At 43.6% G+C, this 23,411-nt stretch overlaps 1 protein-coding gene across 1 annotated transcript in view; it reads left to right on the forward strand.

Annotated features, from left to right (window-relative positions):
• The window catches only part of SYT12 (synaptotagmin 12), a 756,831-nt gene that overhangs the window by 499,221 nt on the left and 234,199 nt on the right, over positions 1–23,411 (forward strand). Inside the window, exon 4 of the mRNA XM_069223023.1 lies at positions 21,579–21,971. Coding sequence (XP_069079124.1) covers positions 21,579–21,971 — 393 coding nt within the window. The remainder of the gene's footprint in view (positions 1–21,578; positions 21,972–23,411) is intronic.

Consider the following 23,411-nt stretch of genomic DNA (forward strand, 5'->3'; position numbering starts at 1 on the left):
ATACCATCATGGATTTACTGTTTGATAGGTCAAGACTTTTTGGAGCTAAGGTGGATTCAACCTTTGAACGGTTTAAGGAGAGCAAGGCAATGGCTAAAACATGGGTCTTCAGTCTCTCCCTTCTGCCTACAGACCGATGCGTGGATTGGGTCGTACATACTCCTTTCAAGGGAGGCAGCACCAGCAGCTGGCGAATGCCTAGTTTAGGTCCTAAAGAGGGCATGGCAGGTCAAGAAAGAGAGGTTCCGTCCATCAGCCTCCATCCTCCTCTTCCTCTTCTGCCTCCTTGGCCACTGGTGCAGGAAAGCAACCCTAGTTCCAATATCTTGCAGTACGCTTTGCCTGTGGGAGCGTGGCTAATCCATTTTCAACACTTTTGGAAGTCCATAGCATCAGACAAATGGGTGTTGAGCATTGTCGAAAATGGATATACCCTACCCTTCTAAGAGTTTCTCCCTCACTTTCAAACACAGTTATTGCTCAGAAGAACATCCACTTTTGCTCCAGCAGGAAGTCCAAACCCTACTTTTAAAAGAAGTTGGTTCCGGAGCAGGAAATGAGTCAGAAATGTTATTCAAGATATTTCTTAATTCCCAAAAAGAATGGGTGTTTACGCCCAATCCTGGATCTAAGGATTTTGAATTTATTCCTCAGGCAGGAAAAGTAAAAAATGCTGACCCTGGCTCAGGTTCTTCTTGTGCTGGACAAAGGAGACTTGATGGTTTCCATTGACTTGCAGGATGCGTATTTTCACATCCTCATTCTGCAGTCACATAGGAAGTATCTCCAGTTCATAGTAGGAACATAGTATAGAAAATTTGTGGTTCTTCCAGTTAGTCTACTTCCGCACCGCAAGCCTTCACAAAGATGATGGCAGTGGTTACAGTGCATCTCAGAAGGTGGGGAATACCAGTATTCCCTTACTTGGATGATTGGTTGATCAAAGCCAAGTCTCACCTGGAACCCTCTCAGCACCTCCTGTTCATAGGGGCAGTACTGGACACAACAATGAATCGTGCTACCCTTCTCCTCAGAGCAATCAAGACATCCAGGCTATGATTCCGATGTTTCAGGATGGAGCGGTTGTTCCACTCCTAAAGATCCTAAACCTGCTAGGTCTGTTTGCTTCCTGTATTCTGTTGGTCACTCATGCATGTTGGCACATGAGGGCTCTCCAGTGGTGTCTCCACAAGCAGTGGTTTCAATACAATGGAGATCTCAAAGAGTCAATAAAGATCTCCACGGACACTGCAGTGGATCTTCAACGGTGAAGTGTGGACGGCAACCTGACACAGGGGGAACCATTTTGCTCTCCACCTGTGGTGACCACAGTGATAACGGATGCTTTCACTGTACATTGGGGAGCACATCAGGGGGATCTGGGGGATCAAGGAACTTTGGTCCCCAGAAGAACAGATGTTTCACATCAATCTGTTGGAATGACATCAGTAGTCAGGAAACAGTTAGACACTGGCAGAATGGCCTTTTGGCTTTAGGCAGGAACTTTCTAAAAGTGTATTTTTCAAAATAGTAGTGTAAAATCTAACCTTACCATTAAACTGTATTTTAAACTACTATTACAATTGGTTCTCAAACTATTTTTCTAACTGTTGCCAAAATGAATTTAACACTTATAATAGTTCAATAGTCTAAACCAACATTAGCCTACAGGACAGCCAGCCTTGCCACAGTGAAAAAATGGCTTTGAACGTTTCCACTGCCAAGACATGTGCAACATCAAATATACATGTCCTACTTATAAATACCATGCACCCTGACCTTTGTGCATTTAAGCCCTACCTTAGGGGTGACTAATAAGTATTAAAAGGGAAGCTTTAGGCTTGTCAAAAGGGTTGATTTGACAGGTCAAAATGGCAGTTCAACACTGTACACTCAGGCTGCAGTGGCAAGTCTGGAGCCTAAGGGCCTGATTTAGATCATATGGATGGAATACTCAGTCACAAAGTTGATGGATATACCCACCACCGTATTACGATCTCCAAATGATATAATTGGATCATAATGTGGCGGACAGGATATCCCTTATATTTGTGATGGAGTATTCTCCTCCGCTGAGATCTTACTCAGGCCCTTAGTGGCACAATGAGTGCTGCTAGCCCGTGGTAGAATTTATTTTTCAGGCCATGGGTACATGTAGTACCACATATTAGGGACTTGCAAGTAAATAAGTAAATTAAAAGTGCTACTCAAGTGTATACTAATGTTCACATGTTTAAAAGGGAGAGCACAAGCACTTACTGGTTAGTAGAGGTAGTGTGCAGGGTCTTATAGCTAGCAAAAATAGATTCAGCAAAAAAAGGCAAACTCCTGCAGTAGTGCAATAGAAAGGATGGGTATTTCCAACAATTGTAATTTCCATTCTCTCCGCCTTCCCTATTTGTCACTATTTTTAAAAATAATTTCCTACTCTATAATATGACGGGGTCACCACGAGGCTAAGGAATACAAGTATGGTGGCAAAGGACTGTAACTATAAGCAAGAATTGGCAGGTTATCGTTTCTTTGCATCAGGCTTAAAAATTCACTTAAGTGCTAAATGAGAACAAAATGGCCACGCCATCATAGAGAAGCATCAATGGGTGGCCATAAAGGAGCCAAAATGGGCCCTGACAAGCAGCTGTTGAGCAAATAATATGAAACAGGACCTCATTTTGGTGAGTTTGTGAAACACTCAGTTATGCACAAATTTAAGGCATGTTTTATGGCAAAGATGGGTGTGGGTTAACGGGATGCAGATGTGCTTGCTATAACCCAAAAGATAAACTCAGCATGTACTAGGGAGAAAATCCGAAAGCTGTGTGGAGGAAAACCAACCAGTTGGGGGTACTGTGATGGGAAGGCTTGGTCCCAGCTTGCCTAGGTCCCAGCATGGGCAAAGGAAGCGCCTGACTATTATAACACACACACAGAGAAAAAGGGAGTATAGGTAGAAAAGGAAAGACAATCATGGAAGGAAAGAGAAATAACAGGCATTTAGAAGAGCCTGACTAACACAAGAGGACACCTAGAATTAGATTGAGAAAGTGGATAGAGAAGCCTTGGGGAAGGAGCATGGACAAACCTAGAAAGGATATGGAAACACAATTAACGGGAGAGCCTGAGGGAAGCACTTATCTGTTGTGAGGAGTTGAAATAAGAGAGGGTGTTTGCTGATCAGTCTGCTAGTTTATACTGCAAGTGACATCATAATACATTTGTTTGTCATCATCTTCTATTGCTGCTTCTGATTAGAAATTTCCCTGGTGCCTGTTGTGACCCTTCATTGATGCAGGTCATTCAATAGTTCTGCACTATGTCACTAGAGTATAGAATATGTTTATGAAATCACAATAATCGTATTGACACATCACAATCAAATACATTCTTTCCCAAAGGTGCTGGAAGTAGGGGTGCTGGGTATACTGCAACATCATTAACTCCAGGTGTCCCTAGACCATCGAGCAGACCTAATCTAATTTGTTCCTTTTTAGGAAAAATTATTTTTCTTTTTTAGTGACCCTCGCCTACTCTAATAGTGGCATGCTTTATCATCAGGTCTGCCCAGGCCCGTAAAGGCCGGGGTGGGCTCTACTGACTTAACTCTTACAAACATCCTGTTGGGGAGTTTAAAGATTAGAAAATACCTTCCTGTTCACAAGGTATCCCTTCATTATAGTGGCAGTAGGTATAGTTAAAAGCAAAAAATGATGGGGGGTACTTTAAGGTATTATGGTCCTATGACCCTCAAACCATTGCTTCAATATGTTTCAGCCTCTACGATGACCTGTAAGGTCCTGAGCTTTCATCAGGATGTCTAATTCAGTATTAGCCCCGGTTTTGTGACAAAACTCCTCTCAAGTAAGTATTTGGTCATGCATAATAAACTAAAGATGCATGCAATGGATAATTTGTTCATTCGCCTGAAAAATGAAGCACAGTTTGTTGTCCCTGTAACATCAAAAGATAAAAAGGAACAAAATATATACACCCCACATTATGCTGCATGGTAGTCTGAGGAAGATAAAATCATGTTTGTCACAAATACACATGTGAGCCTATGGAGCGAGCTAGACATAAACAACATGTCTGCATGCACGGAGTAGTCTAAGAACTTGTGCTCATTCATCTCTCCTGCTCACTCATATGTCGTGCTTATTCTACGCTGATGACTTGTGATAGTTGACATGACGGAACTGGGGCTGCAAAGAAAATTAGACACCTTTTACACTTATTGTCAAAATAAAAAACTAACTGTAAATTTGGACAAAATGAAAATAATGGTGTTAGGAAAAAGAAAGAGGACGTTCCCTTGGTACCTGGGAGTTGACAAAGTAGAATTAGTTGATAAATATAAATACTTGGGTATGTGGTTTGATTCTAAACTAATATGGAAAGAGCATATTGAGACACTAAAAAGCACTACAGTAACAGCGGTTTGGGGATTAAAGCAGTTTAGTCAGAAGTATGGAGGACCGTCCCTTCGCCCAATACTTTCCGCTTTTAATGCTATGGTGCACCCTCAATTTCAATATGGGGTGGAAAGTCTAACCCTCGCCAGGAAGCTGAATTGGGATGCAGAAGAAAGCAGATGTGTAAAACGATTACTCTAGCTCTCCCCCCCAAGTATGATTCAGGATATAAGGGTGGAATGCCAAATGACGGGGTGGAGCTATCAGGGGATGCAAGCCTCATTGAAATATAGGTTGAGTCTTTCTGAAGTGGGGATTCTCAAAATCGCGCAATTATGTAAAAGGGAAATACAGGCAAGTGAGCTGAACTGGGCTTCCCAAGTGAGAGGACGGATAGAAAAGATCTGTGTCTCCCTAGACTTAGCGCCTACTCAGTGGCAAAGAGAACAGATTCCAAAACAGGAATTGTGTGCCGTGGTAAAATAAAGACCTAGAGAAGCAGATCTAGGGAATCTGGAGGGGAAACATGCACCCACTTTATGCTGCATGGCTGGAGGAATGAGGAAAATGTCTCATATAGAGAGACCTTACCCAACCCTAAATTAAAGGATGCACTGTTAAAATTTAGGGCTGGGTTAAACCCTTGCTATTGGGATCAAAAAATAAAAATTGTAATTAGAGATGATCTGGGATTATGTATATGTGGTTTAAAACAACAATGTAGTGCCCAACACATCTTATTGTACTGTCTGTGGTTTTTAGATGTACACAAGAAGTTTTTAAAGCCAATTTTCCAGGAATATTATATTAACAACCGGGTTCAAGCTCTCAACCTATTGGTAGATATGAAATTTTTGAATGTGACTTGCACTTTAGGCCGATTTTTAATTGAAAAACAAGGCGTTTTACAGGAGCACACTTGGGAGGTTACCTTGTAAGGTGTGGGAGTGTAGCATGCTAGGCATTATATTGTAATGGTATTGGATAGGGGTTAAACCGTCCATACAAACTGATTATGTGCTCATAAAAAATATTCATGTCCTCAGAGCTAGGCAGGCCCAACTCATCAAATTATAGCTAGCGACACCTCGGGAAAAGGTGAGAACGACTGTAGAATGATATAATGTAGCCTTGTATGAATTAGCAGTCGGGTTATGAAAATATTTTAAAAATATTTTAATATTTAAAGATTTTATGTGGTATTTTAAGTAGAGATGGAAAGAGCAACCTAGATTAAATCTCGTTCTTATCATTACTTAATTGTTAAAGACTCTATACACCGGAGTAAGAAGGGTGAAGGTTTCCTCAGCATACCCTTATTGCTAGGTTCTAAGGCAAAGCACTGTCATTTTATTAAGAGCTGACCATTATCACTAAACAGTAGGGTATTTATAGGATTGATTTTGGGCTAGATTGGCCTGCCCATTGTATATTGTAATGAGGGAGGGCACCACAATTATGAATTGTTAGGAATTTGTCTCGTTTCATTGATTGTTTCTGTTTTTAAATTGTATATATTTGAATTTTATCCTAGGATTTTGGATGAATTTTACTTCAGAATTTTTTTCATTGAATGGTATCATCTTATTGTCACAGCTTTATGGATTGTGTTTCTTTTATGCTCTTTTATGGCCGGAGAGCCGAAATAAAGAAATTTTGAAACTTTGAACTTGAACTTGTGAGAAAACGTGTGCCTGATTCCATGCTTAACCTAGGTGCCCGAACAAGAAAACACATATTATTGATGAACCACACACATATATCAACACACACTGATCCACAAATAATGTCATAATTTGATATATGCGCTCACCTGTATCGGGTAACCGCTGGGCTTCTCTGGGAGAGTGGGGGAGCGTGCCCCTGTAGTCAAACACTAAAGATATAGCGGTTATTTATTAGGACACTGTAACCCCACCATCAACCGGTAAAACAAAGAAATGGTGGGTTCTGAGGGCCGAAGTGCCGACTCGCCACATGCCCTAGATGTCAACCAAATACTCACTTGAGAAGAGTTTTGTTCCTTTATCTTCCTAGCCAGGCAGCCCCGATGATGAAGCATGCCACTACTAAAGTAGGTGAGGGTCACTAAAAAAGAAATGTTATTTTTCCCAAAAAGGAACAACTGAGATTAGGTCTGCTCGATGGTCTATGGATACCTGGAGTTGATGGTGATAGATACAGGGAGTACGTATAGGTTCCCTTAGGGTGGTCCCACCTTGAAAATCTTCCTACTCTCCGGAGTGATGGAGCTGACTTGGTCAATCCTATTTTCACTCCATTGTTCAGACTGATACTTCAGCATCACCAGAAATAATGGTGCTAGATTTCAGAAGGTGAAAGAGCAATAAAGATGCCTTTGAATGTTGTCTTCATCTTGTCACATTTGCTGTGTGATATTGGTGTTTACTTATTATCTGACTTCAAAGTGATAGAATTTTTAAAGTGAACTACCTGATAATTTGTAATTCCGAAGTGAGATGGAAATTTTAATAGGATCAAAACAATTCAAGACACTTTAGTTAGTGATGTGCAAATAATTATTCACTGAAACCCGATTTCTACACATTGCCATTTGTGTACTATATAGGTTTATCAGTAAAACTTGATGTTTGTGCAAATTTAGTGGTCATTTCAATAGAAAATGTGCTGTAAATGTCAGTGCACTACCACACCATGCTTTACTAATATGTCTGTGACAGTGTCCTCCGAAATGGACCATTGACTACATACCACACTCGTATCACTCTCGTGCCGAATGGGTAGCTCATTTGCTATCCTCGTTTTTGTGCAGTATGAATTTTTTACAGTCCCTATGATGTGGGTGATCAAACACTGATGGAGCACCCCCAGTCTGAATATTGTTCCAGCACCACTGTGCTCTTCAGAGTGCTCTGTCCGCAGTCATGTTCAACTAAAGAATGCATTTAGTTCAAGGCCTTTCTGTTAGCAAGTACGTTGCTCTGTTAAATGTTTCATGACAACATTGTATTTCTGTGCACTCTGACAGTCTGACCTCTATTTGAAAGAGAAAATCATGTACGCCTATCGTTACATTTATAGCACCTCTGTGTGAATTGTCAACACACTGTGCTCTGCCAGGGAACTGGCAGCATCTTCCAGAAATGTGTGACTTTCTGAAAGGAGTTTTATTTATGCTTCCCTTCAAATCAACTGTCTGCTCTTCCTGCGCTTTTGACACGAGCACGTTTTCATCTGTTATTGACATAATTAGGACAATGAATTAATATAAAAATGCAGCAAATAAAATGCTTCCTATATCTTTTTTTCTACCTACATTTTTGTAACATTGGGCCTGATTTAGATATTGCTAGAGGGGTTACGCCGTCACAACAGCGATGGAAATTCCGTCTGCCAAAATCTAAATCTCATTATATCCAATGGGATTTAGATTTTGGCGGATGGTATATCGGTCACCGTTGTGATGGAGTAACCCCTCTGCTAATATCTAAATCAGGCCCCTTGACAAGTGACAATACCCTTCCACCCCATTTAAAATACTATAACTTGTGACCTTGCCATGCACTGCTCATACCCTCACATATTATATCACTCATGACATGTTCAATAACAGCATTAATAACATCACTGATGCCATCTGAAATTAAATAATTTACAACATCACTTGCATGGCAAGGGAGCGAGTTGTAGTTACTTGAGTAACTAAAATTGGCGAATTTCAGTGTTTATTTTTTAGTTTATTTTTTAGTTTAAAATGTTACATTTTAACTGACATTTTCACCTAATTATAATGTCACATAGCTATTGTTTGTGTGTGTGTAGGTGTATATATGTATATATAACTATATATACATACATATACACCTATATATTTATTCACTGAAATAGAACAAAAGGTTACACGGATGTTATAGTTAGGAAATAGAATTTAAAAATCCTTGGAAATTCACTAAGAAACCAATGGTTAAATGCACGTTATAGTTAGGTTCAGATTTACACGCACAAAACCATAGAAATTCAACAGTTTTAGCTATACTTATCTAAAGCCACTGTGACTCATGCTCTAAAGTAACTATAACTCCCCTACCATGCACAGTTTTCACATCAATAATTTTATTACAAAAGTTAGAGTTATATTCTCAATGATGTCATAGAAGATGCCATCACTGTTACAATATGTGGGGGAAGTAGCAGTCCATGGCAAGGGCACCAGTTATAGTTACCTTAGAGCACGAGTTATAGTGTCTTGAAATAAGTATAACTATAACTGTTGAATTTATATAGTTTTGTGTGTGTAAAATCTGAACCTAACTTTAACGTTCATATAACCTTTGGTTTTTGTTGAATGTCTAAGATTATTTTACTTCTATATCCTAACTATAACGTCCCTGTAACCTATGGTTTTTTTCAGTGAATGTCTAAGGTTGCTTACCCTTAGTATCAAATGTCCTTATGTTAATCCAACCCTCACTGCTCATGGCCTTTGGATGTGCACGGCGGGGGTTGGCCTTGGGCTTGGCCAGCAGGCAGGCTCTGCGGCTATCCACAATTAGGCACCCAACCCTGTGCCACGCACAGCCTTTGTGCGCAGGGGGGGTTGGCTGCAGCACCTGGGTCCCACCCAGGGCACTCAGATTGCATTTCTATAGACTCTGGCGTGAGCAGGCGTGCATTCACCACCATTGAGTATTTCAAGCATTTTTCAGTGTGGAATTGCAGAGAAAACACCCTTGCTTTGTCTTGGATACATTCAATAAGTTGGGAAGATTTGTTCTTTACAGAACCAGAGCTTCAGCTGGGGCACCTGCTATGTTTATATTTGTAAATACCGCCCTTTGAGGTTTCATTTCTGTGAAATGAGCATTGTTGCCAGAATTGATCCTCGCCTGCTTATTTATCCAAGAAGAGTCCACAGTTTTTCTCAAACTGTCTATCCAACTGGAGTACTTTCTACTGGTTAATTAGTAAGTGCTACCTTGTTTGGTAAATGTATAATTCTCATTCTACGCTTCCACTGCATAAAGGACCACAAGGCAATGCCTCCAGTGGCCATGTCTGGTGTAATTTTGGCAATGTGACTGTTCCTCGTATGTCTACCTACTGTATCTGTGCTTACATGGAGTTTTATAGCCCAGGGAGGAGCCTCAATTCCCCCACAGTCCCATTGCTCCTGCACGCAGGGAGCAGCAAGAAATGCAGCTCCCTGCATGTGGGAGCAGTTGTTTAATCTGTTTTCCTGACCGAAAAAAAATGAAACGTCCACTCCCAGCGAGCGGGAGCAGTTTTCGTGCTTCCGCCCACCTGGAGTGGACTTACAGTTTGCTCTTACTTGGTGGGAGCTGTCATATCTCCCGCCAAGCAGCAGCAAACTACTGTATTCCAAGGGTGGGCACATCAGGACATAGGGTGCCGGCCCTGTTGGATGGTGGTTTTCAGGGCAGTTAATGACTCCAAGTGGGGGGACATGCAGTGCCCCTCCTTTGTTTATTTAGGGACAGCCCCATGCAGGTTCTTGTCTATAGGGCTGAAAAAGGCCCAGATGGGGTTACGTGGCCCCCCTCCCAGTTAAAATTTGGTCATGCCCTGGAGAGGTGGTTGTCCCCGGGACTGAATGAATATGGCCAGGCAGGGAGGTCACGCAACTCTCCTCCCCCTTTTAAAATTACCATAGGCCAAGGGACAATTTATTATTGAGGAGGGCAGTCCCCGTGGCCTTAAAATATCTAAGGAGGGGGGCCACAGGATCCCCCTCCTCTTAATTTCACATTGGCCTTGCCCCGGGTAGAGGGATATATATACTTACTGGCGGTTGCCAGTAGGTAGTTATACATAGGGCCTAGTTTCCATAGGAAAAGTAAAATTGTTTTTGTTTTGCCAATAACTTTGGAGCTGTTTGATGAATCTTCCTGAAATTTTCAACAGTGGTTCGCACTTGAGTTCAGCTGCTGTCTGGAAGTTTTGGGATGATTCATTAAGTGGGGGCAAAGAAAAAGGAGGGGACCCAAAACGCGTTTTCCTTATGCAATTTTCTATAGGGGTTTTAGACACGACTACAGCCCAAACCGCTGGACAGAATTACACCAAATTTGGCAGGTGGCTTGCTCTTGGTCCACAAAGAGTTCTTTTTGTGATTTTGTGAAAATCCCTTTAGTAGTTTTTGAGTATTACAGTAAAAACTAAATTGTATATCTAGGGACGCAGATTCTCTGTGGATCTGACAGATCTCGTGCACATATCTGATTGGTTGCCAACACTTCAACCAGGAAGTGTTGGCAGCCATTTTGGGGCTCAGACGAGTTCCAAAACAAAACGTAACAAAAAAGAGAAGGGGGCAGGATAGGAATTACCTGACTCCCTAGGCCTGGTGGTGGGGTCACCCAGGGACTCCATCAGGGCAAAAAAGCATTTATTTGAAAATCTTTCCCTCGAAACCATGGAATTTGTTTTAAACAACAGCACAGTCTCCTGTGCTTGTTTCTAGTTGAGCCTTCGGATAAGCCAGGTCCTGGGCCATTTGTAATTATTTATTAGGAGGGGTGCATGTGACCACCCCCCCCCCCCCGGGCCGATATTGACCCTGGGGACTTCCACCTCTCTGAGTCCAGGCCAACGTGAAATCATGAGGAGGGGGCAGCATAGCCCCCTCTGTACGCCTTTTATGGCTTTGGGGACCACCACCTCCCAGAGGCCAGTTGTAATTACAATGAGGGAGAAGGGGCCATGCGGGATCTCCTCCCAGGCCATTTTCGACCTCAGGGACCACCACCTCCCTGGGGTAGGCCCTGCTATGAGAAAGGAGGGGGGACGTGTGCCCCCCCTGCTGGAGCCATTAATGGCCCTGGAGACCGCCACCACTGAGGAGCAGCTCCCTATGTCTGAGTTGCCTACTCTTGCGACATGGTAGTTTGCTGTCATTTGGCAGGAGTTATGACAGATCCCGCCAATCGAGAGCAAACAGTAAGTCCACTCTCAGCAGAAAGAAGCAGGAAAATTGCTCCCGCACACTAGGAGCTGCCTTTTCATCTTTTTTTTTTCCCCACTGTCAAGCAAGACATCATTCATAATATAACTGCAACATTTCCAATAAAAATAGTGATAACAAAACTGTGCATGGTGGGGCGCGAGTTATAGTTACATTAGGGCACAAGTCAGCACTCAGAAATGTTATTGCACTGTTATTTATTTTACCTATGCGGCAGCTGTTAACACATTTCAGGTACCTCGTAACTTTGCTCATAATAAAGAATGACATTCTGTTTATGCTTTTTGTTCAGTTTCCCAATGTGTGCATTAATGGACATAAAAAAACATACTATGCCACTATTCCTTTAGATGGTTAATTTGCAACTTTTTTTTACATTATGTCAATTTAACATTCCAACTGACAAAATCTTAATTTTAAACAAAATTGATTGATTTCTGAGCACCTTAATAAAGCTAAGCTTTATAATACTTACTGGGTTTCTCTGGGAGAGTAGCAGAGTATGCCCCTGTAGTCAAACACTAAATATATAAAGGTTATTTATAAGGACACTGTAACCCACCTTCAGCACTCAAAACAAATAAATGGTGGGGTCAAGTGCTGAAGTGCCGACTCGCTGCAAGCCCCAGATGTCAACCAAATAATCACTTGAGAGGAGTGTTGTTCCTTTATCTTCCCAGTCGGGGCGGACCCGATGATGAAGTATGCCACTACTAAAGTAGGTGAGGGTCACTAAAAAAGAAAAATACGTTTTCCCAAAAATGAACAATTGAGATTAGGCATAAAGCAGCAGTGCACCGTTCTCCAATTAAAGATCCATTATCCTTGTATGTCAAGCCTTCTCTCAATTTATAAGCTGCCCGATCATATTAAGCCCAAGTGGATCATAAATAAGGTTCAATCTTATGTTCACATGATCTGGTAAAGTTACTCTTAATAACCACCTGTCTGCAAATAAAATTAAAACCATTCAATTCTGGAATCTCTAGTACTCACAATTAAGTTTTAGCAGCACATTATATCTCCATTGCAAATGTTTATATTATTTTTCATCAATATCAAAATCCAAGATGCACCTCAATTCCAGTCTTCTGCAAGCACCTGGAGACCTCCTCCTTCAGCATTACTATGGCCACCAATGTATATCCACAATGCATGTTCACAATGCCTGCAATCATGTATTATGACTCACAGGCATGTGCGCACCATTATGTATATGTTGCAATGCACTGCAGCATTTTTTTTACCATACTAACATGGCCGATGGTGATGTTTGAACGCAACATATGTTAAATATAAAAAAGAGAGTGTGCAGCCCAAGACACTGTGCAGCTTCTGGGCAATCATAAAAATCAAATAAATGAGAGAGCAGTACAGTTAATGGGACAGGATTGTGTCAAAGATTGGTGAAGTAAGGGTAAAGCACATGGTAACCCATTAGCGTTTTTCAGCTGTCGGGCTCTCATAAAAAAAGGTAAAAAGAAAGGAAGCTAGGGAGAAAGAGCAAGTAAACGTGCACTCCCATGGTTTACTGATACATGAAGGAAAAGTAGTTTCCTTTAGGCAGCATAGGAAGGATGCAGCTCCTCCAATCAGAACATTGTGAGGCTAAAATGCTCTTTAGGGAGCAAACACATGAATAGGGAGGGACACCACTGAATCAAGAGCAGTCACTGGAGATGGTACACAAAGCCAACTAATCATGAAAAATGGGCTAGGCACCTCTGACCTCCTGGTCAGCATCTGTTGCCCTCCCCTGTGCAGCTCCACCTGTTGCACTGCTGCTGCCTCCGCCTGGGGCGAATTGAGAGCCTGCTTGACTCTCAGTTCGAGGTTTACTTCCTCCCTCAGGCTCCCACCTGCATCTCCTCACTGGTGGCCTAGTGGCCATTTGCAAGTAAGTATCTTCTGTCTCTCTCGACTCCTGCCTGTTACTTCTGCCTTTACTTCTGTTTTTACTTCTGGTTTTTTTCCTGTTTTTTATTCCTTTTTTTCTCCCCGTGTCTCTTTTCTCTCCCTTCTCTGTCCCGTGTTTTTACCCAGTGCCGCTACTGCCCCTGCAGCCCAAACCCCTCCCCATGTGAAGTGCTTTTCCTGCCCTCCCACCTCCCAGCCAACCGGACCTCCCACCTCCGTCCCCTTTTTAGTGGTGCCCGCTGTGTGGCCGTGCCACTGGCACACCAAAGGCAAGCCCATCCGTGGCAGGACCGTGCCCAGCGCCACAGACCCTGGTTCTCACCACATCGGGCAGTTCAACGCCAGCACTCTACATGCCCCCAACATGGTAAAATCCTCAGCTTGCCCCCGAGCTGACCCAAGGAACACTCCTGGACCTTTTTCTTGCCGTGCCTGCTCGAGCACCCTCTAAGTACCACCTCACGATCCCACATCAAGCATGGACGGCCACCTCAAGTGCATAGTCCTCAACACTCGCTCTCTCGTCAAGCACATGGTAGAAGTCTGGGACCTCCTCGATTCAACAGTTACGGACATCACCTTCTTCACGGAGACATGAATCACACCCACAGCCATCCCAGACATCACCACGGCCATCCCGAACAACTACACAAATATCCACAAGGACAGAACAACCAGCCTGGAGGAGGCATTGGCTACAAGAACAACCTCCGCCCGACAACCACCAACGAGCCGCAGTCTCAGTCAACCCACGAGCACTTACACTTCCAGATTCAGACCAACCAACACCTACCTCCCGTGCACCCTCATCTACAGACCGCGTTGACCCCGACCCTAGTTCTGTGAAGACATTGCTGACCTCTAAGCCCCCCAAGCACTCACCTCCTCCAACTACATCCTACTCTGCGACCTCAAATTCCACCTTGATACTCACAACTCTTGGCCTCAAACAACTCACCAACGTCTCCACCCACAGAGCTGGAAACATTCTCAATCAGTCAATCAATCAAAAAGTTTTTGTAAGGGTGGAGCCTCATCCGAAGAGCCTTGTCTTGAGGTTCTTCATGAAGATGGTGAGCGATGGACTTCGTCTGAGGTCTAGGGGCAGGTTCTTCCAGCTCTTCGCTGCGATGTAGGCAAAGGATCGTCCTCTAGCAGTGATTTTTCAAATGCGAAGGATAGTGGCCAGAGCCAGTTGAGTGGAGCAGAGGGATCTGGTGGGGGTGAGGAAGGAGATGCAGTGGTTCAGATATGCCGGTCCGACGTTGTGCATGGCTTTGTACCTGTGGGTGAGTAGCTTAAAGGTGATTCGTTTTTTTTCTATCGGGAGCCAGTGGAGGGTCCTCAGTTGCTGGGAGGTATGTTCTTGGCATGAGAGGTTAAGGACAAGTCTGGCTGCAGTGTTCTGGATGAGTTGCAGCTTTTTGATGTTTTTTGTTGTGGTGCCGCTGTATAGAGTGTTGCCGTAGTCAAGCTTGCTGGTGACTAAGGCGTGGGTGACTATACTGCAGCAGTCTGCTGGGATCCATTTTAAAATTTTCTGGAGTTGGCGGAGGGTGTGCCAGCAGGAGGTGGTGACTGAGTTTACCTGCGAGGTGCTGAGAGATGTGGGCCACCAAAAGTCATCCCATGCTGAGGTGGCGTTTCCGAAGATGATGAGCTCTGTCTTATCAGAGTTGAGCTTGAGGCAGCTTTCTCCCATCCAGGTGGGGACGGCTTCCATTCCAGAGTGGAAATTCCTTTTGGCCATGTCCGGGTCTTCGGTGAGGGAAATGATGAGTTCTGTGTCATCTGCGTATGACACAATGTTCATTCTGTGGCTTCTGATGATGGCTGTGAGTGGGGTCATGTATATGTTGAAAGGAGTTGGACTCAGAGAGGATCCTTGGGGAACTCCAGAGCTGACTCCAGTGGGTTTAGATGTGTAGGGAGGAAGACTGACCCTCTGAGTCCCTCCGGAAAGAAAGGAGTGGATCCACTTCAGGGCTATTCTGCGGATTCCTACGTCATGGAGTCTGGTGCACAGTGTGCTGTGGGAGACTGTGTCGGAGGTGGCTGAGAGGTCGAGGAGTATGAGTGCTGCGGTGTGGCCGTGGTCTAGAAGTGATTGTATGTCATTGATGGCTGCAAGAAGAGCTGTCTCCATGCTGTGGTTGCTGTGGAACCCAGACTGGGAGCTGGCCAGAGGGTTGTTGACCTCAATTACATTTTGTAGTTGTGTGCTGATGGCTTTCTCCAGTACTTTGGCCGCATAGGGTAGCAGTGGGATGATCCAGAAGTTCTTTGGTTCTGATGGGTCGGCCGAAAATTTCTTCAGGGGGGCCTACTTCAGCATGTTTGCAGTCCTCGGGGAAGGTGCCAGTGTTGATGGAGTGGTTTATCGTGTTCTGGAGCTCAGGGGCGATGAACGTGCTTCCTCTGATATAGATGTGGTGCAGGAAAGGCTCCTTGGGGGTTTCAGAGTGGGTGCTGTTCATGATGCTTTCTGTTTCCTTTGTGGTGAGTGTGGACAAGCTGTGGATGGTCTGGGTGGGTGGGTCAGTCGTAGGTTCTGGTGCTGGGTTGGTTTTCTGGGAGGAAGCTGTTGTAGATGTCTTGGATCTTGCAGTGGAAGAAGGTGGCGAGTTTGTCACAGAGGTCTTGCGACGGAGGAATGCTGATGGTTTTGGAGGGGGGATTTGTGAACTCGTTGATGACTGAGAAAAGTTCCTTGGTGTTGTGTGTGGAGTTGATGTGTTCCTGGAGTGTGTTCTTTCTTGTGTTCTTGATGTGTCTGTGGTGGATGGCGGTTGCTGCTCTGAAGGAGGCGAGGTCTTTCCTGGTTTGCTACTCCTCCAATTTTTTCTCCAGGTGCCTGCGGGTGCATTTGGGTTTTTGGAGTTTGGTGGTGAACCTGCTGGCTTTCTTTGGTATGTGCTTGGCTGAAGTCAGCCAGGGGGGCTAGAGTATTGGCGCATTTGGTGATCCATGCGTTGAGATTGCGTACTGCAGTGTTGGCGTCATTGGAGGGATGCAAGCGGGATTTGGCTAGTGTTGTAGTGAGTTGCCCATTGGTTATTTCGTTCCACTTCCTCTGGGGGTCCTTGGGGTGCAGATGCGGCAACTGGGTGCGGTGATGGTGAAGTGTAGGCGGAGGTGGTCAGTCCAGTCTGGGGTGGAGATGGTCTCAATGGTAATCCAGTTGTTTGAGATGAAGATGGGGTCCAGTGTGTGTCCTGCGATGTGCGTGGGCACGGTGATCAGCTGTCTGAAGCCGAGGGTGGTGAGGCTGTAGAGTGGTGGTGTTTGGATCGTTACGGTCCTCGAGGTGGAAGTTCAAGTCACTGAAAGGAGGTAGTCATCGGATGCCAGGGCCTAGGGGGTGGCGATGTCAACAATGTCGTTGATGAATGCAGGGTGGGGGCAACTCAAGAAATCCACTGTGGACCCTAGGGAGCTGAAGAACTACAGACCCATCTTTCTGCTCCCTTTCCCAACCAAGGTAATGGAGAATGCCATCAACCAGCAACTCACCAAATTCCTCGGCACACACCGTATCCTGGACCCATCCCAATCCAGATTCAGAAGCAACCACAGTACTGAAACCACACTCTTGGCAGCCACCTATGACATAGGCATCATACTAGACCGCGGAGGCACGGCCACACTCATTCTCCTTGACCTCTCCAATGCATCTCCCACTTCACCCTTGCAACAGACTATAAGTCGCCGGCACCAGAGATAAAGCACTGGATTGGATCAGGTCCTTCCTCATCTGAAGAACACAGTGTCAGACTGCCACTGTTCACTTCAGAACCCAAAGACACATGCTGCAGAGTGACCCAAGGATCTTCACTCAGCCAGACGCTTTTCAACATCTACATGGCCCGCTTGCCAAGATCATCAAACAACACGGGATAAACATAGTATCCTATGCCAATAACACCAAACTGATCCTCTCCCTGTCCGAGGACTCTGCAAAGGCCAAGAGACATTTCCACAATGGGACGAGAGTAGTCGCCACCTTGATGGAGGCCAGCTGCCTCAAACTCAACTCGGACAAGACTGAGATCCTCGTAATCTGCTCCACTCCTTCTGCCTGTAACAATTCCTGGTGGCCCACCACTCTGGGAAATGCCCCCACAGACCATGCACGCAACATGAGCATCATCCTGGACTCCTCTCTATTCATGACACACGAAGTCAATGCAGTCTCTTCGTCATGCTTTCACACCCTCCGACCCCTGCAGAAGATTTTCAAGTGGATTCCCTCTGACACAAGGAAGACAGTCACCCACACACTCATCACCAGCAAACTGGACTATGGCAACGCACTCTGCGGGCATCACCGAGAAACTTCAATCAAGACTACAAAGAGCCCAGAATGCAGTAGCCAGATTCATCCTGGACATCCCCTGACGCAGCCGCATCTCCTCCCTACACTGGCTCCCAGTCAACAAGCGCATCACATACAAACTCCTGATCCACACCTACAAGGCACTGCACAACATAGGACCGGCAAACCTCAACCACCGCCTCGCCTTCTATGTACACAACAGTCATCTCTGCTCCTCCTCGCTTGCCTTTGCAGCTGTCTCCAAGATCCAGAAAAGCACAGCAGAAGGAAGATCCTTCTCCTACCTGACAGTCTGGACATGGAACACTCTACCTCTCAAGCTCAGGCAGATCTTATCACTGAAGCAGTTCAGGAAGGACCTCAAGACCCGGCTCTTCGACTGAGCAGCGTGCCCACAAACAGTGCCTTTCGACCCTATGGGTGATAAGCCGTGCTCTACAAATCTATGATTGATTGATTGAATGATAGTTCAAAGGCCACTTCAAGTATATGTTAAGAACTGAAAATAGTATGCTTGCCAAACGATGGCTAAAACTGTCTGAAGCCAAGACATAAAATACCAGACCCAACATGCATGTGACCTGCTCTTCAGACCTAGGTCATAATGCACTATCACCTCTATAGTCGTGTGATCCATAACAATCCTTACAAATTGATTTGTAACTATCATGCCTTTAGATCTGATAGCCCCTATCATATGCATACAAAGATTTATATTGACTCCCCTGCTAAACTGCATACTCCACACATGGTGTGATCTGTGCCTAATTTCCTCTTAGTGATAATATATCTAACAACTCTAATTGCTGAAAATGATATAGCAAACAACATCTGTGACCTTTTGAGATCAATTGCTCCACAGAATACAATCCTTCAAGTCTGACCACCTGCTGCGTAGTGCACAGCAGCTTCCCAGGCTTCTAAGAGCAGTTAAATTAGACTCCGCTGGAATATTTTAATATGACGTGTATTTATAATTGTCTGACAGTTTTAGATGCAGTAGCATCTTACCATCCTCCCTTAGTTTGTATTTTAACAAAGTAAATATCATTATCATTCTCACCAAATAATGGGCCAGATTTATCAACACATTGCACTGCCATGAAGTCATATAAAATGAGGCAAGGCAGCACTAAGTCATGATAGGGTAATTATTTTACATAGCAAAGCTTTTTTACGTTGGAAAACTGTATTTTAAAAAAAATATATAGAACGTGTGTAGGTTTGCGTTAAGGAGGCTTTTCTTGAGTTCAAAGTTGAAAAGTCCAGCACAGTGTCTATGGTTTTTGATGCAGTACCTGACCTACTTTGTTAGACTAAATTTTGCATCGAAACAGAATGCCTCCTTAATGCTGGCTCAAAGTTGTAGAAATCTTTTTAGTTCTTCTTACATTTCACACATTGAATGTGCGTGGGACGGTAGAGCACACATCCAACATGTGAAATGTTAAATTAAAAAAATTGCCTAGCCACGTAATCTTGTACTAAGAGTATACTTACAGTACAAAACGTACACTAGATATCACACACACACCTTTGCACTATCGTGCTAATGTGTATGTGTTGCACTAGACAACTTGATTGTGTGCCAGCACTGAGGAAGAGAGTAGGATAAGGACATATGTAGCAAATATGACTACTTGCTGTTTTCTCCTCCTTGGTTGCTGCTTTGTATGTTTAACAATGTATTAATTCTGACCCAGTATCGCAAATCCAGCAGTCCCACAGCTCCGCTGATCAGTATTGTGATGTGCATGTTGAAGCCAAAGAAAATAAGAAATTCATTTTTTTCGGCTAACATGTTTAACCAATCTACCAGCGGCAGCCACTGCAAATCTCAATGGGGAGATGGGGAGGGGGGGACGATGAGGACGGAAAAAAGAAGGAAATATATATCCAACAGGAGAGTACTTTCTATAGTGGCTCAGCTAATGACCCTCCAAAACATCTATCAAACACCTTTAACCTTTTACTGGCGATTTGAACTGTACTGGCTTATACTGATAAGTTGGGTCCCCACAACAATGGTTTGTTTATCTCAACATTCATCTGGTTGTAACTTTTCATGTTTTCCTTTGGAGGTCCACTATGCAGCCAATAATATCCGGACTTAGCACGATCAGGCCTTGAGATCGTGTTTTATTAATGCTGACAATAAAAAATTGTTAATTGTTAAATTGTGACCTCTTCTGTATAGCGACAACTGTACAGAAGCTAGTTTGGTGGAAAACCTTAAATTTGCAGAGGGATCGACCATGTGGCCAGTAAATAGAGTTTGGGGGAAACACACATCCTTGATCGAATCCATTGTCAGATTTAAACTCTCCAGTGGTGGCCTCATTTCTCCCAAGCTGTTCCTTTACCCACAGGTTTGTTTATGCGACAGAGTAGTCCAGAATCAATCCCCAACGGTACCAGGTCTTGTCTCGAGTGGTTTCAATTGAACCGTATAAAAGTTGTTATAAAGCTCACCACACAAAACCACATATTTTTTATTGCCCAGGGCATTACTTGCCACGCAGACTAATGGCACAGCATTATCGGTTGTACATACTGTCAAATTATTCAATATCAAGCACCGGTGCAATTTTCCCTTCCAATCTATTAGCGCATTCAGCCTAGCATTTGTGGGGCAGGTCATGGAAACTTGTTCTGTCCACGCACCACATAACTACCCTACCAGGAATCTGGTACAGTAGAAGACTAGTAACAGCTGCAGGACCTTTACTTTCTGTATTACTCTTCTCGACTGATTTTAAGTGCTCATACCTAGGCCCTAATCACGAGGGCCCCATAAAAACTAACATTATTTACAAATCCAGAATTAGCATTACTGAATGCACCAGTAATCCTGTGGCCAGTGACCAGGGAAATAACAGGAATTATAAAATTCTGGGTAATAACATGCAGGATTCCGTGTTTCGTACCGATTCCCGCGCATTTTCATAACTGTCGAAATCTCTGTGCGAAATAGATACAACTTGCAATTCTTGAAAATTCTGTTACTGGTTCCATCAGAAATTAAGGGCCACTGGTAATGAGGGCCTTACAGTTCAATTTTATTAACTTCCTAGAAGTTAATAAATCTAGAAATTCAACATATTTATAACCCAAAGGCATTTGGTGGCACAATAAGCCAGTATTCATCGCCTATTATTTGACCAATAGCTGTGAGTGCTGGAATTCATAATTATTGTGTGAAATGTTTAGCAATTCATCTGGATCCTGGCAGCTCATAAAGACCTTAACAAGTGAATGAACTAGAATAGCGGATATGCCTCCAGCTGTGTTCTCTATTGGCTCATAGTCAGCCTCTAAGTAATGACATTTGTTGCTGATTTTAGCTCATGTGGTACGTTCAATTCTAATTTCACACTTAATACTTGCATACGCAGTTGTGCATGTCAGTCTCCCTCGAATATCCTTTTATTCTGTGGCACGTTAAACTTAAATTTCACCCTAGAGGAGAAATATTTGCCTTGAAAACAAACATTGCCTTGTAGGGATCGTGCACCACCACATGAACGTTGCCTTTTAATCTAAATACAAACATACCAGAAGTTCTGCTTGAACTGACATTTCTTGCATCACTGTAGAATGTGGCATCTAGTAATCCAATTGGATTAAGGGTCTGCAGTGAAAAAAGAGTCCCACATATTCATGAGTGCCTCTTTAAAATTAGAATAATGACAAAACCAGCATTGAGAAGCAAACAAATATTAAACTAATTACAATTGGCAATGATTAAATGCATCTTATTGATTAACTCGAAACAATTACTTTTGCATATTTTGGGATCTATTCAAATTGTGGCTCATGAAATCATTGACTTCATGGTCTAAATAAACCCATAAACATCTCAAATATGACAAGGTAGACACGATGTGAAGTGTTCTTATTGTGTTGATTAGTATTGGGTTAACCACTAACACAGTTTCTCTTCTTGTTGCAGAGGAATCTCATTTTAAACTCCAGGAAGGCTGCTGAAGGCATGTCACTAAACCACAAGTCAAGCCTGAGGATGGATGACACATTTGAAAATATCAATGAGCTTGGGACCTTGGAGCTGATGAGCAAAGACCTTGAAATGACTCCGTACGGACCACTCAAAAAGTCTGTCTCAACTGACTCCCTCAGTTCCATCTCTTCCATTGGCAATAATTTCGGGCAGGATTTCACAGTGGGGCAAATAGAAGTCAACATGGAGTACAACATGAACTCAAATTCTCTGCACGTGACTTTGGTACAAGGCAAGGATCTCATGGAGAAAGAGGATATCAATTATGAATCATGTTTTGTGCGCATAAGTTTACTTCCGGACGAGCAAATTGTTGGCATTTCTAGGGTAAGTAGTGATGTCATATTTTTTCCTATGTTATATAAAGCACACATTTTGGGTAACAGAACATCAGGCTTTATCACAGTGTTACGATGCATCTGAGAAGAAAGACACATAATAAAATCACTATACTTGCACAGTTTTGGAGAAATACCGTTTATTGTGTGCTTGGGAGTAGTGTCAGGTTATGGCGGAGGACAAGTAAAGCTTATAGACGTCTTTTCGGGAAAGAACAGTCCAAGTCTTTCAATAGCACAGGACCTTGGCATAAACACTTCAGTGTGTACGGACGGCCGCAGGGGTTTGTTTTTGACTAACTTAAAAACATGTAGTGACTGTGAAACATCTTTTTTATTTGACACAACAAGGCACCAAACATATAACCACATACGTAGAAAGAAAATAATAAATACATGACAGCTACAGATGTATTTTGAAAGTCAACCAGGAACATTATTTGTATTTGCCTTCAAAGTTTACCTAGAATGTTTTGCCATGAGGTACCCATTAGGAACAGCAAGGCATGTTTAGCACCCATAGGCACAAACGAAATGTGTATACTTTTTTAATAAGCCTGTTTGTGGCTGATGGACCTGGCCCTTTTATAGGGTCATTCCCCAGACTTTTTGCTTTTTGCATCCTTATTCTGCTGAACTTTGTTCGCTGACGTTTTGACTCTGAGCACTTTTTCACTGCTAACCAGTGCTAAAGTGCATGTGCTCTCCCTTACAAAATGGGTATGATTGGCTTATACCTAATTGGCATATTTAATTTACCTATAAGTCCCTTGTAAAGTGGTATCCCTATGCCCAGGGCCTGTAAATTAAATGCTACTAGTGGGCCTGCAGCGCTGCTTGCACCACCCACTGAAGTAGCCTGTCAAACCTATCTAAGGCCTGCTAGCGCAGGGCCTGTGTGTGCAGTTTTCTGCCACAGGGACCTGGCATCTAAATTTACTTGCCAGGCCCAGAACTCCCCTTTTACTACATGTAAGTCACCCCTAAGGTTCGCCCTAGCTAGCCCTTTGGGCAGGGTGCCATGTACGTAGAAGGCAGGACATGTGCCATATTGTGTGGCCTGTCCTGGTAGTGACAAACAGCCTAACTTGGTGTCTCACTGCTGTGAGTGCTGCCTTCTCATAGGATTGCATTGGAAATGCCCTGCCTTATGTGTAAGGGGTATTGTCTGATTTATGAGGGGTAGCGTAGGCATGTTCGGTATGGTTGTGATAGTGGTGAGAAACGCTGCTTACTGGTGTAGGTGTATTTTTTATTACTATCACAGAAATGCCACTTATAGAAAGTGCGCATTTATCTGTGCATACTTCTCAGACAGCCTGAACACAGGGAGGGTGGAGGTATCACAGAGGTGCATCTACATATTGTAAAGCCTTTTTGGGCTGAGAGAAGTGATAGGCGGGGCACACCTGCATTTGTAAAGGCTGAG

Source organism: Pleurodeles waltl, chromosome 3_1 (genome assembly GCF_031143425.1).
Source record: "Pleurodeles waltl isolate 20211129_DDA chromosome 3_1, aPleWal1.hap1.20221129, whole genome shotgun sequence".
NCBI classification, from domain to species: domain Eukaryota; kingdom Metazoa; phylum Chordata; class Amphibia; order Caudata; family Salamandridae; genus Pleurodeles; species Pleurodeles waltl.